Genomic DNA, 18,266 nt, shown 5'->3' with positions numbered 1-18,266 from the left:
AAAATGATAAGAATAGGAGTCTACATCCCACAATATCAAATCCATTCATGGAATAGAATGAAGGATGTATGTATACTGTACACTAGGGGCTGACTCATTATCAGCCTGGCCATTTATCAGATCCGATATTTAGCTTTTCTCTGATCACAAAATAAATTGATTTAAAAATGTGCTCTGATGCAGCATGTAATCTGCAAAGTAGCTAGTGATTTAAGTTATCAAATATTTTGTAGTGGAGTAAAAAGTAGGCTACTTTATTTGCATCCAAAATGGAAATACTCGAGTAAAGTACCAGCACCTCAACATTGTAGTCAAGTAAATGTACCTAGTTACATTTCATTACTGGCTTTATTATAAAGTTGCAGCTCTAATACTGTATAGTTGTGTTTTTTTATTATAGCTATTGTAAACCCTGTTCTACGTACTCCGCGGCGTTAGGTGGCGCTATGCACCTGGAGGTTTGTACACAGTCCGCGAACAGACCCAGAGAAGAAGACAGAAGGCGAACGCAGCCGCTGGCTCAGGGATGGAGCTGCTGGGAATCGAAACTTAACTGGGAGCACTGAAGTCAGAAGCCAGTGCGAGTTTCGTCTTCCTCGGCTCTCTGTTAGTCAGCGTCAGTAGGATCTATTTACCTTTTTCTTTCGTCTTTTACCTCTTCAGACTCCAAATGACACGCTATTAAACTTTGCATCGGTTCAATGAACTTCCTCGGTTCATCAGGTAGGTGTGTCTGAAGTTGGCCCAGTCGCGCCATGATAGCCAGGGAAACATACAGGGTCATGGGGGGCTGCATGCTGGATGTTTGTCTAAATAATGAATGCTAAATGAGCGATAGCACAGGCTCAGTGAGTGTCTTTGAGCAGAGAGGTGGTTGTTTGTTGACGTCTACTTTTGGAGGAAGTGGGCGTACAGCCACTGTCTGTCACTGCGCTTCTTTTGTCTTCCTTTCAGTTAACGAGCCATGGACCCTGACAGACAGAAACGCAAGAAGGAGATAAGCAAGTCTCTGAAATTTATACAGTGAGATGCTTTTTTTCTTTTTCTATTTGAGTGCACCCATGAAAATGAAACCTACCGTGGCCCTGAATGACTCACATCCTTGATAACTAAGCTGTCTGACTACTTTTCTAAGCATGTTTACATCTTGTGTTCTAGGTCTTCTCTGGCTTATCCAGAGCCTGAGGGCTACCAGGTACCAGCTGTTATTACAAACACAGTGTTGTGTCCGTCTCTTCTCTCTTGGACTGCTGTTGCATTCTGTTGTGTTTCCCCCTTCAAGCTCTCTGTCTTTTCTCTCTTGACATCCCTCTGATCATTCCCGGCTGCATGTAAAATCAAAGACTTGCGCCTTTTTCACATATTCTGCCCATTTCTTCTTGATTGGTGTTGAGTTGCTGTAATCATTCCTTCTGTGCATGCACCAAAGTGATCCCTTTGTAAGGTGTCCACAGTGTAAAAAATAGGAGACAAAATCCATGTCCTACTTCTGTGCAAAAACCCTTTTCTGCCCCCCTCAGGATGAATTAATCCCTTTGGTGATCCCAGAACTTTTAGTAAGTTGCCAATGTTCATTGTCACAGTCTTCTGCATGTGCGGGCGGAAACACGAGAAATCTTTCTGAAGATCTAGTGAAGGTGCTTCACTTGTGTACAGGCGGAGAAATGCCCACACTGCAGAGCTGGAAGTTCATCTCTTGTTTCCTCTGTATGGAAGATAATTTTGGCCATTATAAAAATTCAGAGTCCAAATAGAAGACTAGATGTTACATAAATCACATTTAAAAAGATTATTATTTTACTACTCTACTAGAAATAAACAGGCCATAAATAAACTTAAAACAAATAAAGTGAATTGAAAAAGCAAATTTAAAATGTGAAATGATAATGTAGGCTTTGGTGAGCAAATTAAAAAAGTTCAATTTAAAAAGCAAAAGATGAAATGGAAAAGTTCAAAATGAAAGCATTTGTAAGGATGAAATTGTAAATGGCAATGGAAATAAGAGCCTCGACTGCAGAGATTTCTTGATCTTCACTCAATGCAGCGGAGTGCATAGACAAACAGAGCTGTCCCAGACACAGTTTCCTAAGACATGCAGCTAAACTCCAAGAGTGCAGGATGTAATTTTTACTTCTGCTCAACTGGCCTCGAAACAGTTCTGTTTTTTAATCCATTAATGGCCGCCTGCCTCCATTACTTCCTTTTCTTATCAGTTACCAGGTCGTTGTGACCCAGCCAGTTCTTCACCTGGCAACCCCAGTGACAATTTTAAACACATTTTCCTTATTCCCATACATTCTTGTCAGGTCACTGTTGTCTGTTCTAACTCTCAACACCCAAACGGCTCTCTTGGGCTTCAGTAGACATCCCAAATGTGTTGGCTCAACATATCCCATCAGACCACGCACTCAGTTATTACCCTCGGGAAATAGCTTAGCACAAGTGAATTTGGCAACTTTTTACATATTGATTTGATTGATTTATAAATATGAGTTCCATTTTGATTATCACATTTTTGTGTCTCCACTTTCACAGAGAAAAGGCTCCTCAGCCACACTTAGCACTTTGGCCATTTAAGTTTTCCCCTGTTTCCTTGCGCAAATCCGGGCGTCAGTCCACTATTGTATTATGCCAATCGGCCATCTTCTGGAAGCATCCTGTTAGATACACACACATGCAGAGAAGCTCTCCCCCTGCTCTAACTTTTAAATTAACATATGTTACTGAGTTTCAAACAGCTATAAACAGGGTGAAGTTTACAGCGACTTCAACATCTTTCAACATAATGCAGCATGTGGATAGTGCATTAAGATGGACTTAACAGAGTTTAAGTGGTATTTGATGTACAGAACTGGAAATCCTGGGAATATGACTGATTTCAGGGCTGGAGACAGTGATGTCTGACATGGGCAACATAGAGAGAGCTTTTAAGTCACTGTGCTGCAATTTGTTCAACATTTTGTCTTCATCATGTCATGATTTGCAACTTTTTAAAAGTTTCTTATTCTGAGGCCCCGTTAAATCCTACAAAAACTTGAAAAACAACATAATTCTCCTTTCCTCCACCACCTCCTGCTCGTGGGTGTCATGGTTTACTTGAAGCCATTGTGCTTACTGTCCATGCCCATGTCTACTGTATCCATGCCGAGAATAAAAAATCATTCCTGGAACACAAAAAAAAAACAGGACAGGGTTGTGCCTCACAGGGCAGATAAGAATCAAACTTTTTGGGATACACAAGCAGCATCTTACTCCCATCTTTCTTCCTCCTCCCAGGACTTCCTGACCCAGTTGGTATGCAACCTCCTCGATGAGGGCAACGCCTTGTTCAAAGACGCAGAGTGGGAGCAGGCGGTGAGAGAATTCACTGAAGGCTTGAATGTCTCATGCTATGCTAAAGCAGAGGATCTCCACATCCCCGAGGTTTTGCTGGAGAGCCTGTATGTCAACCGGGCCGCTGCCTACCACAGTATGGTGAGATGCATTTGGTCTTGTGTGTTTCTGAGACGGTGCGTCTTTACGCAAATGTGTTTCAGTGCAGCTCAGACAGACTCTTGTCAAGATGTAGACAGCTGTTTGGTAAATGCATGTGGCTTGAACTAAGGCTGGTAAGACTTGTGAGAAACACTTCCACACCCAAACCTGATATGTGAGTCAATTAGTTGTGATACAAGATAAAATGGATCGACCCACAGTAACTCGTGGTTAAGGTAATTCTTTAGCCTCCATTAAAAAGGTCATATTGATAACATTTGTTGACAAATCTTTTAAAAATAATAAAAAGTCTACAGAGCTTGTAGAAAGGTGCAGAATAAAAGTATGTCTTTTCATTAAGAACTTTATTATGATCGTGAATGAATGATTTTAAAAATGGTTGTGTTGTGTGTAAAAATTCCGACAGTTGGTTCTTCTAATAAGGTTTGTCAGCCAATAGTACAACGCCCTTCGTATCACGTTGTTATCTGTGTTTCAGCAGTATCAAGAGTCTTGGTAGTTGCCAGTTTGTCTGAGTTCTACAGTATTCACCAAGCACCTGTACTGCCTCATATTAGCTAGCTAGTGTTAGCCATGTTGGGTAGTGCAACAAACTGGTGACCACTTGAGGAGGCAGTTGATTCGAACAACAGCAGTGTTTTTGACTTGAATGCAATGGTAGGGGGAGATTGAATGCCACATTTAGCGGCTGAATGTAGCGTTGGATAATATGTATGATATATGTTGTTATCATGATATGAGACTATGTATCGTGTTATATTTTGGATATCGTTATATTGTGATATGGCATAAGTGCTGTCTTTTCCCTGATTTCTTATCAGCATTAAAGTAAATTGATGTAATTTTCTGAACTAACCACACTGTTCTACTTGTTCTAATACTTGCCTTTACCCACCTAGTCATTATATCAACATTACTGATGACTATTGATCAGAAATCTCATTGTGTTACTATTTTGTGAAATTACCAATAGTCATCCCTACAATATTGCTGCAGTACTGATATCAAAGTAGAGTCTATTATGTAAAAAATATTTTGATATTTGATTTTGTCGCCCAGTTCGAGCATTAATGAAGTGCTTTTGGAAGATTTCAAAATATTGAGGTATATATTGTCTATTGTGATATAGCCTAAAATTATTATGAGATTATTTTAAGGCCGTACCGCCCAACCCCAACTGAATGTTGTCAATAACACATTTAACTTTTAATATGTAATATCCACTACATGCCAGGGGTTAGTCTGCTATAGCTTGTGCTACATTTTAAAAAACCCAATCAGAAATATTCTTGAATATATTCATTATATATAATTTCTATGGTTAAAAAAGCAGCCCAATTGAAAACATAAGCCTGTTGTTGATGTAAAGAAATCATAACAGCATAGTGAAACATGCCGACAACGCACTGTCTAATGTGAGTCCTTGTATAAACAGACTGTCTACCAGTTTGAAAGTGATCTCAGGTTTCATTCTTCTGTTGTCCATTTTTTCCATGTGTGTTATCCTTTTGTCATGCTTTTCCATTTGGGATTGCCTTTTTATTTAGACTCCTGGGGTTTTTTGGGTGGATTTCAGGGGATCTCACCTCCAAAGGGCTGTTTCACACAGCACATACTTTAGGGAATACATGAATGATGTAAGAGGATCATGGCCTTCACCAGTATGATAAGAGTCATGGAGAGGTCAAAGCATATTGGGGAGAACTCAGGAGTAAATCTTAAAGTACAAAGCACAGGATTATAATTCATAGTAATATGACACTTTATAAAGAACATAGATAAGAATGTAAAAATCAAACACTAGGTTTTATTCGTAGCATATTTAGCAGATATGCCTAAAAGTAAATCTCAGATTCATTGCACTGCTGATTTTGGGAAAACTAAAACCGTTGACCCAGCAGCTGTCGTGGCAACTGAAAACCAGTCGCTTGTCTAGTGCAGATGAGAGTTGGTCAAACACCAAGTTTGACACAATATTTCTTTTCTAGAGGTTCTTTATTGCTTGCAAGCAAGAGTCACACATCAGCAGTGCATAGATGTTGACTGAAGAGAGGCAGTCTTTCTTCGGCCTTTATAGTAGAAAACCAACACACAATTGTAGAGGTCACAAGGTTACATCTGGACCACTTAGAATAACACTCCCATTTTTAAGCTTTCTCCACAGGTTAACATAAATTTAACAGGCACGTACATCTCATAATTTATGTTTCATACATCAACCATTGTCAGAACACATATCCCCAGGAGAGGTTACACAGAAAGGTTACAAAAATACTCTTCAGGATGAACTCCTTGGAAAGGAGTCTGTTGTCTTATCTATGTTAGGTTTTTCAACCTTCTCTAACACATATACTCTGCAACCATAAAACTGTCACATGACATAAACCACGGGAGGCCCATAGGCACAATGTTTACACTCTTAACACATCTTCTATACTCGTTAAGTTTTATATGCAAGAATAACATAGCAAAATAATAAAGGGACATTTGAGAATTTACCTCACACAGCCTATCAGCAGCAGTGACAGATAATGGTGGTAACGAAAAGGAAAAAATACCCTTTACATGTCAAAGCACAATGCAGTTAGCTGTAATGATGAAATAATGGAATTCAAACTTAAGATGATGCCTAGAATGTGATGGAAAGAGAAGGTATCACTGCAGTTCAAATATATAACAGAGTGATTGATAGTGCTGTCCAAATATATTTCTATAGCTATGAAGCGATCACATTGGACTAAATAAAAGGACTAAAAACTCAGGACATAACTTGGAATTTTCATTTTTCAACAAATGAGGCTTTTCTGTCCTCACCACCCCTCAAACCTGAACTTTAAAGCTGCTTCTAAAGACAATAGCGGTCGGATTCACAACCCCTAAAGGAATTTGACCTGCAATAAATCATCTAGGTGTGTTTATTGTTAGTACCAGGCGACTGAGCTTAACACTGCGTACCAAAGAAAACTGAGCTAAGTTGTAAACATTGTTCTTTTAGAGTTCGTGACTTGATATTTATCATTATGTATATACTGTTTTGGTTACACAGGATATTAAATTAAATACAAATGGTTTAATTGTACTTTATTTGTGCATTAGTTTGCCCTTTATGTAATATTCTTCACTTCCATGACACTTGTTTGAACTCTTTTTTCACCATGTGCTTTACTTTAATCTCTTATGATATCCGCAGGGGGAATATGATAAAGGCGTGAAGGACTGCGACATAGCTCTGAAAGTGTGTAAGGAAAGCTGCAGGGCCCTGTACAGGAAGGCGCTGTGTTTGAAGGAGCTTGGGAAATACAAGGAGGCCTACAACTGCACCACAGACTGTCTGCTCATCACTCGTCTGGTAAATGAAGGAGAGAACTGGGAGAGCGGAAGCTCATATGAATGCAAACAGAAATGGATCACTCTTTAAACATCAGTTGGTGGTGGCTGGGTCCAAAATTGAAATGCTTTATGTTGAGTTTACATACGTTTAGTGTTAACATTTAGCTGTAGCATCTCACTCAGTTGCTGCTAGCATATCTATTGACTGTTCAAAACCCCCCAAAAATGTTGAAGAAATGCTAAATAAAAGATGAGATAAATTGTTTTTGTGGATCAGTTCCAGGATGGTAACTAGCTGATGAATGTCACTGACCTGTAGCTTGTGCAATGGATTCATTTTTGTCCTTCTCTGTTTAACTCCTAACAGGACAAACAGGTGAATGAGCTGGCACAGGAGCTGGCCGTCCATCTGGGACTAAAAAATCGAAAACCTTATGTCAGCACAAAGGTAGTAAAATGATTGTTTATATTTTGCTCTTTGAGGAAAACAACAAGTCTTCAGCTTTGTCATGGTCTGATAGGATGCAGTCGAGAGGTCGACTTGGATAAAATATGATATCACATTATACTTAATTTTATATCATGATATCGACATATACTTTATAATGACTTCTATTATTTATTGTTAAATATACCGTATTTGAATAAAACAAAAAATGTTGCTTATCATGTGAATTAAATACCTTAAAATTCAAGTTATGTTAATTATATATTAAATGCAGTGCGCTAGAAGCATCCAGAGATATTGAAGAAATGGTTAACATGCTATGTATGCTAAAGACAAATCTCTTGCAGTTGACTTATTTCTGTTATCTGACCATATCTATCTTCATATTGCAAAACTCTCATGCAGACACGAAGCAGATTTGTCCTTATTTGGGCCTCAGTTTGCACTTACCTTTTCTTTTCCAGGAGCACGCACTTATCACTAGAGATGTTGCCAACGGAAACATGACTGCTGAAGCCATCAAGGTAAGTTCCACATTATGTCGATCAATATTTTCAGATACTCTTCTCAGAAATGTATTTGATTTGTACTTGATTATCCTACAAATGTTTTATTCCTTCTGACTTCCAGGTCAGGCCTGGTGCTCATTTAGGAAATGGTATGAATCCTCTGAGTGGCCTCGCACCAGGTGTGAATTCTTGACTTTGACTAATAAACAATGTGTTCACATTGCACATCTGCTTTCATGATACAAATTCTTGAATGATTTGTACAAAATTAATCACAAGTAAAATCTAAATAGATTCCCTCCTGCTTGCCTTCAGTCAGCTTTCCCAGCATGCCACAGTCCTCCATTCCTTCCACAACTCCTGTCTCCTCCACAGTTCCTGACATAGTGGACACTTTGGAGGACTCTGAGCTGATGGGAGATGACTTGGACAGCCTGCTTGACTGCTTACCTAATGAGCAGGAGCCAAATGAGGTAAAATTGGCGTTTGTCCCTGAAGACCAGCAAACTAACTTTTGTTGATGAAGATTGAACGAAGGTATCCTTGGTTGTCTAGGATTACGGCGCTGGAAGCTCTGGAAGAGCATGTAATATTGCAGATTTAATGTGGACTTAGATGTTGGAGCTTCCAACATTTCAATCTCTATTTTTAGATATGGCTGCTCTGCCAAACAGCGTCACGTTTACGAGTGATTGAAAATGAAACCCAGAAAAGAAGTACTATAAGCAATCATGAAGATCATGAAATAGATAATGTGCTGTCCACTTATCCAGTATTCACTCTCTGTAGCTCTACGTTGGTCTGCACCAAATATCAGGCACCTAACAAGCTATATGTGTCACTTTCTTCACCAGCTAGTCATTGACATTGTCTGTCTGCCATTGGGTGCTGATCAGGTAGTGTACAGCGAGCTCATTAGATCTTTCCCACTGGAAGCAGCTGCCTATTACAGCCAGAAATAATACAGATGAGAGTTTGTAAGGTATAAAACCAAAACAATAAAAAAAAATGTAAAAAATATTGATTAGTGCAGCTTTTGTCATAAATCTATCTAAATAAATCTTTATGAGGTTGTAGATTCTTATATTAAGTTTATTGTCTGAATAGGGCTGCAACTAATGATAATTTTCAATATTGATTAATCTGCTTATATTTTTGCAGTTAATCAACAATAATTACTCATAAAGTGTCAAAAATGTACGTCTTAAATTGCTCCATTTGTCCAACCAACAGTCCAAATTTACTGTCTTATCAATGAAACAGCTAATTGACTAAACGTTGCGGCTCTGAAATCTGAAACATGTTGATACTGGCCAGCTATTAAATCCTTCAAATGTAGTTATTAAATTCAGGCACTTTGTTCACAGTTGTTTATATTGTTTCTCATCTAATGTTTTTTTTTTTTTTTTTAATGAATCTTCACTCAAGTTTCCCTCTACATGTTTCCCAGACCCACAGCCAGGCGGCATTCTCAGTCCCCAGCAGGACACCCACCTCCACACACACAGTTCCTTCTATCCTGCCGCCCCCAACGCCCCAGCTGCCCCCTGCCTTCTTCAGCTCGGCCGTCAACCAACTCAACTCCCTGGACTCGTTTTCAGGTGGCGGGCTCAGCACCACGACTTCAACACTGGATACTTTAGACGACCTCTCTGGAATTGGAGGTGGCATAGGCCCTCCAAATGTAGGACCGACCTCCTTGGCGCTGGATACTCTGGATGGCCTGAATGGGTCCAAAGCAGAACTGGAGGCAGGGGAAAAGTCCCTTGATGATCTGCTGGATGAACTCAATCCCCTGGAGACTGTGCCTGATCCAGGTGATCTGAGTTGTGATGTCCCTAAACTCTGTGTGAAAGCTGTGGACCAGCTCGAGTCCCTTGATGCCTTGGACTCTTTCCCCTCAGTGGATGGTGTTGTGGCAGCTTTGGCTGCAGTCTCCATTGGGGGAACAGGACTGGACTCGCTCTCCGATTTCAGCTCAACTGGTAATTGTGATTTATTGGTGACTTATTATATTGCTGGCAGAGCAGGAGGCCTGTTCTGTTTAGATGCCATCACAGTTGATAGCTGCTGAAGTTATCAAGAGTTTTTTGCCTTGGTGCCTCTCAATTGAAAAAAATCTGGAAATTAGAAAACATGTCATGGCACTGTCAACTGTGAGGAGGGCAGGAAACACTTTGAACATGTCATGGCTTGTCTACAAAGCTGTAAATTTATGCCAAGTCACACGAGAAAGGTTTGATACAGGTTCAATGTGAAATAAGAATAAACAAAATACAGAAAAACAAAACAAAAGATTTAAATTTCAGGCAACTTGAAGGTTGCATACGTTGCTGTTGAGTGTGAACGTTTGTGGCATCTAGTGGTGAGGTTGCACATTTTAAACAGCTGAACACCCCTTGTCCTAACTCCCCTCCACCCCACACACATGGTTGCCACTAAAACACGAAAAAACATGAAAGGGCCTCTCTATAGAGTCAGTGTTCGGTTTGTCCGTTCTGGTACTGCAGAAACATTGCGGTGCAACATGGCGGACTCTGTGGAAGAAGACCCGCTCCTTCTGTAGATATAAAAGACTCATTCGAAGGTAACATAACAACATAATTATAAATATTGTTTTCCATTTCTCCCCCTTAAATCCTACACACTGCACCTTCTAAATAAGTGCTCCCTTTTGTCAACACCACACTGGTGTTTGTACATGTCCCAGCCTGTTGTGTGTTCACATTACAGTTCCACATAATTTGTTTTTTATTTTCTGTCATTTGTGTCCACAGGTGTCAAAGGCTCTCACGGTGCTGCAGCTCCCGTAATGCGATCTCCAAAGAATAACTACAAGGTAAGACTGATCATCTGACTCAGGTTACCTGCTCTATTTTTGTCCGTTTTGTTCGCATTAACTGAATTCTTCTTCTTACCGTGACAACAAAGGAGAAGAACAATCCAGCGCAGGTTGCAGCCTCCAATCCCCTGTCCTCCACCCATGAGTTCCTGCAGGCCTGCTCTGCCTGTTTCCCTCGGAAAGGTATGTAACAGTCCAGCCCTGTCTCAAACTAACAGTGGAAAATCATTACAATCCTTCTGCTGGTTCTTGCCTTTTAATATTCCCTGTTTGAGCATCCCAAAGCCCTTCTTTTACTCTGCTGAAAGGGCAAAAAGCAAAAATCTGTTCATAATACATCAGTGGAGATAACAAAACATACTTTTTTTCCTATTGAATGTGTTAATTTTTTGTTCTTTTTCAGGTCAAGGGGTATTTGCTTTTGTTCACAAGCCGGACCTGGTCCACAACTGTGATCGAGACATTCTGTTATGTAGACGAAAGGCAGGTCATCCTTCGGAGTGGACCAGAGTGCGAAAGATTCCTGAAATGACTTTCTTCAAAGGGCCGTTTGTACTTTGCAGGGGTAAGGATCTCAAAATGAAATGGATCTTTTGTATCAGGATCTCTTGTGGTGGATTGTTTGGTGGTATTCAGCATTCATTGCTCGTTGTCATAGTTAAACTGATTTATCATTACAGCATAGTGCATTTTGTTTTGTGTGTCTCTTTGTGATCCAAAATGACCTCATCACAGTACGTTTGCAAAAATCACTGATATCTGGTGTCAGATCTAAACAAACAAACACATACTAATGTTGTTGATGACAAATACATTCAGGGAAACAGTCATGTCAGTCACTTGAAGTGACTGTACAGTTAACAAGGGAACTTGTAGCAAAAATTAGTGATTAATGTAACTGTGTGTACAGTATGTCACACATGGCCGTGGTCATATTTTCTTACACGTGCAGACGTGCTGAAGTCCGGGAATCTGGGTCTGTGTAATATCGGAGAGAAATGCACGTTTGCCTTCAACCAGCTGGAGATTGATGTTTGGACGGAAGAGAGGAAAAGGACACTGGACAGAAACCTGCTGTTTGAAACAGCAGCTGTCAGACTGGACCCTGTAAACTGCATCATACGCCTTCTACAGGAACACAAGGGCACCTTCATGTTCCTCTGTCAGGTTAGTGCACTTGTACAGATTATACAATATTATTTTACAATTTATTTTATTTTTACCATTAAGCATATATTTTTTTATTATTCTTTCTTATATTATATTATTTATTGATTATGGATTTGTTGTACAAGTGTTGTTGTTTGCTATGCAAATACATTACTATTCTTGTATCCTGTAATAATTTTTGGATATGATGTTAGCCATCCATGGTGGGCGGAAACAGAAAAGACCAATAAAGAAGTGAATGGATAAAGAAGAAGCTGAAATATAGCTTGAAAATGTATAAATTATCAACAATAAACTGTCATTGGAGTTTCTGCACAGCAGCAAAGAGTTAAAACATTAGGGTAACTGTACATATGGTGTTTACAACCTTTATTAAATCAAGTAAAATCCCATCTCACATTATCAGACAAAAAATAACTTATTCATCAGTGAATAAACACATACACAAATGCTGCAGTAAATACAGAAATAAATTAATTAATATATATGGTAATTAAAGATATATATAGTTAAATAATATAAATAACAGCTGAAAAGAAGGGTTACATACATATGTAAATGTTGGTTATTAATCAGGGTTAATTACATTATCTACAAATGCACACGTACTTATTACTGTATTTCTACATTTCTATATATTTAATTAATTTCTGTATTTCTACTTTTATGTATTTTTTTCTACGAGAATCAGTTACACGTTTATTTGTTTAAAAACAAACAATTCTGTGTTTAACTGCTTTTGAGCACACGCTCCAGTCTCAGTTGTATTGTGTATTAAAAACACTGTAAACCTAAGAAGTACCATTATCCAGTGTTTGTTTTATTCTTCAGGCATGCATGTATTACACTGCACTAATCTTCACATGCCTGTCTGTCTCATGAACATTTACACAGCATTTTGTGTATCATAATAGATTTGTTCATTGATATTCAGTTAATAAGATGATCATCCTCTTTATCTCCAAATGTGTAGGTTGATCGTAGTAAATTTTCTTTATCAGGATAATCGTGAATGTGATCACAGGTGTGACTACAAAAAAGCTGTCCATTGCAATATTTTACAGTCCTACATTGTTTTCCTGATTTATTTTGAAATGCATCTTTGAGTCATTCCACATTCCTAAGACTCGGCTTGCCCATGTATCCCCATAAGTTGTAACGAGTGTGTGGAAATACCATAGATTCCAAACCAAAGATGAGCAGGGAGATGAGGTTCCTACCATTTACTTATACTTTAATTCAGGAGGACCCTATGATTTATATATCATTTAAAATTGTTTGATTTTTTTTTTTTCACTTATAAGGATGTTCACTAAAAAAGATGTTTCTTAACAAAATGTAAGGTAGCCGGATTCCAGTATGTTTTAGTGCCATTTAAGAGTTTTAAACTTATTTTGATGATCCAAGATAATATCATGAATCGCAGTTATTTTGTCCAGGATAATCAGTACATGACATTTTCATATCGTCTCACGCCAAGTATCAGTCTTTCCTTGTGTCTGTCTTTCTTGCATGTTGTTGTTTTTAGGAATGCTATGACAGTAAACCTAGAATCATCAGTAAGCGCTTCAAAGACAACAACACCATCTGCTCTAACTTGGATGCTCGCCACAACTTCGATGCCAATAAGTGAGCGTGTTTACAACATAAGTGTAAAAATCACCTTACCCTTGCTCCTTTCACTCACATGCTAACTCTTTAACTCTCATTACTTTCTGTCTGTCATAAAAACACTTGCCTCTGTGCCCGTCAGGTGCCTAGCGTTTGTGGTGAGGATCCACAGTGTGAACTACAGTAAGGTCCGTCCACTGAGCGTCCTGTGCCACTTGGATTTGTGTCGCCAAGCCATCCGGTATGGCTGCCAGAGAGAGGACAGTTGCCTTTTTGCCCACTCCGTCATAGAGCTCAAAACCTGGAGGGTGCAGCGAGACACAGGTGCAGTCTATCAGTTAGTTACAGTGTGGATAGGAGCATCAAGAGTGTTTGAATTGTATTTGTTAACTTGAGTAAAAATATCAAAAGATTGGAAAGCTGTTAGCTTCAGATGATGGTTAGATTGCAAAATATAAGGTGCTTATTCAAACAGTTTCAGGTGAAAACACATTTGATTTCCTTTGAAGCTGCACTAATCAATGTTTTTATACTAACAACAGATCAGATGACTCTGTGATGTGAAAGGGGTTGTTTAGAGGGATTTAGTGGTTGTATAATTGTTATAGTGTACAAGTTTTACCGTTTAATACTCTGATTAGAAACCAGAAAATAGCCGTAGCTTATAGTGTTTCTCTAAAACTGACTGCTGACTTTATTCATGTGTGTGTTTGTGTTTACAGGTATCAGCCCTGATGAGATTGTGAAAGTATCCACAAATTATTACGACAAGTATGAGCAAAACTCAAGCAAACAGAAAGGAAATAGAGTAAGAAACTTTTCTTTTTTTTTTAGCACTTTTACAATTTTATTGAAACAACATAATGTTTCTCTGGCGCGTATACCGACCTGTCACCCCTTGTTGTTGGTCAGCTTGTCCAGAATTCTTTATTTGTACTCTATGTACTAGCAACCAGATTGTAAATGTATAATTTCATGAGAATCTGTGTAGTTGGTGAACTTAAACTTCTCATTGAATTTTAAACAGTTGTCTTCTGGAGGTGGTGGGAGCAAACCAGGAGGAGGGGTTGGGAAGAATCTGGGCATGAAGATGAAGTTTGCCTGTGCGCAGTGCTGGCGGGATGGCCTGATCAGCGAACCAGACAAAGCCCTCAAGTACTGCAATGCCAAGGCCAGGCACACGTGAGTAAAAATAATACTAATAATAATTTGCACGATTTCTACACAAGTCTAGAAAATGATGGACTCCATATTTGTCTCGTGATTAAAAAAAGTCATTTATAAAAGTGGCCATGGCATTCAGTATTATCAGAGATCCTATTAAAGATTAACCACAGATTTTTCAGCCTGCCTGAATTAAAGTGAAAAAACTGGTAAATCACAGTGGGCTAAATTAAGCCATGTCTTATTTTCAGCTTCTGTCCTCTTCTTGTGTCGTGATCCTCAGGTGGACTAAAGACAGATGGTTGCTGCTGGTCAAGTCGTTGGAGCGAAGTAAATGGGTTCAGGTCCGACCGCTCCCACATGCCAAGAACTTTCCTGTGCAGTATGATGTAGGTGTGATTTCTCTGCTCTAATGCACTTTAATACAAGCCGTTACAGAGGAAGAGTCTTCCTCGATGTCTCTGTCATTTCTTTATGTTCACTCTGTTGTGTATTTTGTGCTTTCAAAGATGAAATTTGTAAGTTTGCGTGTTTGTGGTGATTATAGTGTCTCTTGAAAGATTGCACTGCACATTAAGTTTTCTCCGCGCAGATATGTACCCAGATGTTGAAGAAAAAGAAATGTAACTACTCGGGGATATGCACCTTTGCTCACAGCCCAGAAGAGAGGGACATGTGGATGTACATGAAGAATAATGACTGTGAGTGGCTTGTTAAAATTTAAAAAGGGGTTTTAAAAGAGCACTCTGATGATATAACATATTGCTTTTGGACAGTTCAGAAAAAGATCAAAATTGATGCAGCAGAAACAGATGCATCATATTTTGTATTACACACGTTCTTTTTCCTCAGCCAAACCTGGCGCTTACATTACCCACAATGCAGCTCTCCCACTGACTGTTCTGTCGGAACAGTAGCGGCTAATATAGCGGGCTACAGAGGTGTGGTAGGCTCACTTCTTTCAAACTCTCACACCACAGATTTTTTTTATCTACAAACCAATAGCAGTCATCTGTTGATGTTTAGCAGGTATAATGTTCACAATCTTCGTTTTGTGTGTTTACGTGCTAACATTTGCTTATTCGCACAAAGCACATCATACAACTAGCTAAGGCTGATGGGAATGTCATCAGTTTCAAGTATTTGGTATTTGGTTGTAAATCAGAGTTCTGGACAATGTGACCTTTTAACCTGGTGATGGCGTGAGGCGAATGTCTATTCTCTGCTAAATATTAAATGTGGTTTCCTATTGATCTGTGACTTATATGTGCTTAATAATGAGAGTATTTGTGACTAAATACACAACATTCAAAGTCACAGAGCAGCATCTCATTTTATACATACAGTATATATATGTATATGTATATATTATATATATATATAAATATATATACAATACAATACAAATATTGTCACCTGTTGCTTTGAACTGTTGCTAAAGGAAATACATTGTCAAACCTCCCTTGAAGAGCACTTCTGTGCCCATTCGCTTAGACCTTGATTTGTTGTCTGACTTGGATCCTGTCTCTCACTGAACATCCTCAAATTGATAACAGATTTGTATTTGTGATGTAGTGCGGGACATGCAGCAGATATATGATATGTGGCTGACTGATTTCACTAAGGCCCAAAACCGCCAACCAGATGGAGCCATGCTCACCCAACCCGTCCCGGAAGAGAAATCTATCGTCATGCCAACAGACTATGCTGAGCCAATGGTGGGTGTGCATTTGTTTTCAAGTTCAGCAAAGACAAAGACCAAAAAGGCTTCATTGATACCAAACTGAAGTGTGTTGTTTCCTGACTGTGAGGAAGCTGACGATGCTCTTTCCTTTTTTTATTTTAGAGTGGCTTCCACTGCCGTCTGTGTGGTAGGCACAGTAACAGTGAGCGGCAGTGGCAGCAGCACATCTCCAGTGAGAGGCACAAGGACCGAGTGTTCAGCTGCGAGGGAGAAGATGAAGCTCTGACGTGGACCTACCGTTTCCCTGGCGCATGCTTTGAACTCTGCACTAAGTAAGACCTTTTACTGGATTATGGATGTTTGCCATAATTACTTTGTAAGAATACGTCAGTGTTGTGTTTATAGCTTGTTGTAATGCCCTCCAGTATAAATTATATATGTTCTATGGTCTTTTTCAGTGAGTTGTTGGAATTAGCATTTCTGTTACTCAATGCAGAACTAAGATATTTGGTTCAACACAAACAGTGAACACTTTTTTAATTCAGATTAAAAATGAAAAATATCAGAACTGAAGAAATGCACTATGTTAATGTTTAACAGGTTAGATGGTGGCTGTCCTGACGGTGTGAGCTGCGACTACGCCCACAGTCCAGAGGAGTTGCAGGAGTGGACTGAGAGACGTGATTTCCTACGACAGAAGCTGGCCAAAGCCAGGGAAGACATGCTTATCATGCCCGATGAGTTTGACTTTGGGATGTACAACTTCCTACTTCAGGACTGAGAAGATGTTTTTTTGACTTTGTGAGCCATTTGTAACTGCCAAAGTAGCTTTTCAAAACCAAAATCCGGAGTTGACGGGATTAAACTAGCAGTGTGCAGAATTTTGCCCATAGATCACTTGAAATAAGAAGCAGTTGTATTTGAATTCCCAAACATGCCGAATGTACACATCTACTGTACATGTCTTATGAGATAAAACATCTGTAATAAAGTACTTAGTGCTGTGAAAGTAAGGACTATGTTGGTGCCACAAATACAAACACACATAGTTCATCACTGAATATTCAGTATATTTAACCATACAGCATACATACACCCTTTTGTTAGCTCTGATCCGTGACATTCACACGCAATGTTGTTGTATTGTTTTGTTTGTTTAGTGCTTTCATTCCACATTTAACAAAGAGAGAGGATGTTTAAAGCCTTAACTGCTCAGTAAAACATTCACCACAATTGATTTCAAAATGTTTCAACCTTTAATTCAAATAAAAATGATCATGTTCAGATCTGATGTGTACTAAAGCCAAGCCATATGTGTTTTATGATATGATTCTACTTTTTATGTTCAGCATATATGTGTCTCATTCTGGTTAATATGATTTTCATCATGAGAGGAGTGTGTTGCCATATTGGCCGAAGTATTTTATTATGAGACTCGTAGTTTTGTTCATTGTTTAACTATATGAGAATGCAACCAAGTGAGGCACTGTTTCTCCAGTTAGACCTGTGAACTGTGTGAAGGGTTGAAAGCAAATACTTGCAAAAAAGGGTAATAAAAATCAGTATTGTTAAAGGGGTAATGCACTTGTTTCTGTTTGTGAATGAAAGTGAGGTGTGTTATGTGCCATATACTGTATGGTTGGAAAAAGGAAATAAAGACTAAAATCTTTAACAATAATGAGAGTACTAGAAGTCATAGAGGTATGTAGGTTTGAAGTTGGTGTACCAAAACTTCATCAAGTTATTTTTGTCTTTCCATATTATGTTAACAGTGGTCAAAGGTTACTTAGGTACATATGTAAAGTTCTTAGTATTTCCATTTCATTTGATATTTTACACACTACAACTCAGTAGGACATGTACTTTTTACTCCACCAAACCTATTGACAGCTATTGTGATGCTAAGCAGTTCAAATTAGCTCAATCTCAACCAACTGCAATAATAGCATGACCAATGTAAGACTAATTTCAATCTAAATCTAAAAACACTAATACTCAATCCACGGCTGTAAG

At 38.9% G+C, this 18,266-nt stretch overlaps 1 protein-coding gene across 3 annotated transcripts; it reads left to right on the top strand.

Moving 5' to 3' along the window:
* Positions 1-510: 510 nt before the first annotated feature.
* Positions 511-17,826, top strand: LOC141018947 (zinc finger CCCH domain-containing protein 7B-like). 3 transcript variants are annotated; one of them, XM_073493698.1, is made up of 23 exons: positions 511-723; positions 955-1,023; positions 1,159-1,195; positions 3,277-3,474; positions 6,686-6,844; positions 7,193-7,273; positions 7,738-7,797; positions 7,904-7,961; positions 8,098-8,255; positions 9,233-9,767; positions 10,560-10,621; positions 10,714-10,807; positions 11,028-11,189; positions 11,577-11,791; positions 13,323-13,423; positions 13,548-13,729; positions 14,128-14,213; positions 14,433-14,587; positions 14,853-14,958; positions 15,162-15,270; positions 16,145-16,287; positions 16,416-16,585; positions 16,854-17,826. In XM_073493698.1, the coding sequence occupies exons 2-23, from the start codon at positions 965-967 to the stop codon at positions 17,032-17,034; spliced, it is 3,111 nt and encodes a 1,036-aa protein (XP_073349799.1). In that variant the 5' UTR covers positions 511-723; positions 955-964; the 3' UTR covers positions 17,035-17,826. The 3 variants fall into 3 exon arrangements, with proteins under 3 accessions (XP_073349799.1, XP_073349800.1, XP_073349801.1); XM_073493699.1 differs by having other exon boundaries at positions 594-723; positions 8,158-8,255; XM_073493700.1 differs by having other exon boundaries at positions 633-723; positions 7,904-7,931; positions 8,158-8,255.
* Positions 17,827-18,266: the final 440 nt, after the last annotated feature.

This window comes from Pagrus major, chromosome 23 (assembly GCF_040436345.1).
Source record: "Pagrus major chromosome 23, Pma_NU_1.0".
NCBI classification, from domain to species: Eukaryota; Metazoa; Chordata; class Actinopteri; order Spariformes; family Sparidae; genus Pagrus; species Pagrus major.
Note: the sequence above shows the minus strand (reverse complement) of the source record. Positions and strands in the feature narration are given on the sequence as shown.

Excerpts from the sequence above, each read along its gene's own strand:
- LOC141018947 (XM_073493698.1), top strand. The coding sequence starts at position 965 with ATGGACCCTGACAGACAGAAACGCAAGAAGGAGATAAGCAAGTCTCTG. Across the intron at positions 11,190-11,576 it reads GCCGTTTGTACTTTGCAGGG|ACGTGCTGAAGTCCGGGAAT; the intron begins GTAAGGATCTCA and ends TTACACGTGCAG. Across the intron at positions 14,588-14,852 it reads AATGCCAAGGCCAGGCACAC|GTGGACTAAAGACAGATGGT; the intron begins GTGAGTAAAAAT and ends CGTGATCCTCAG.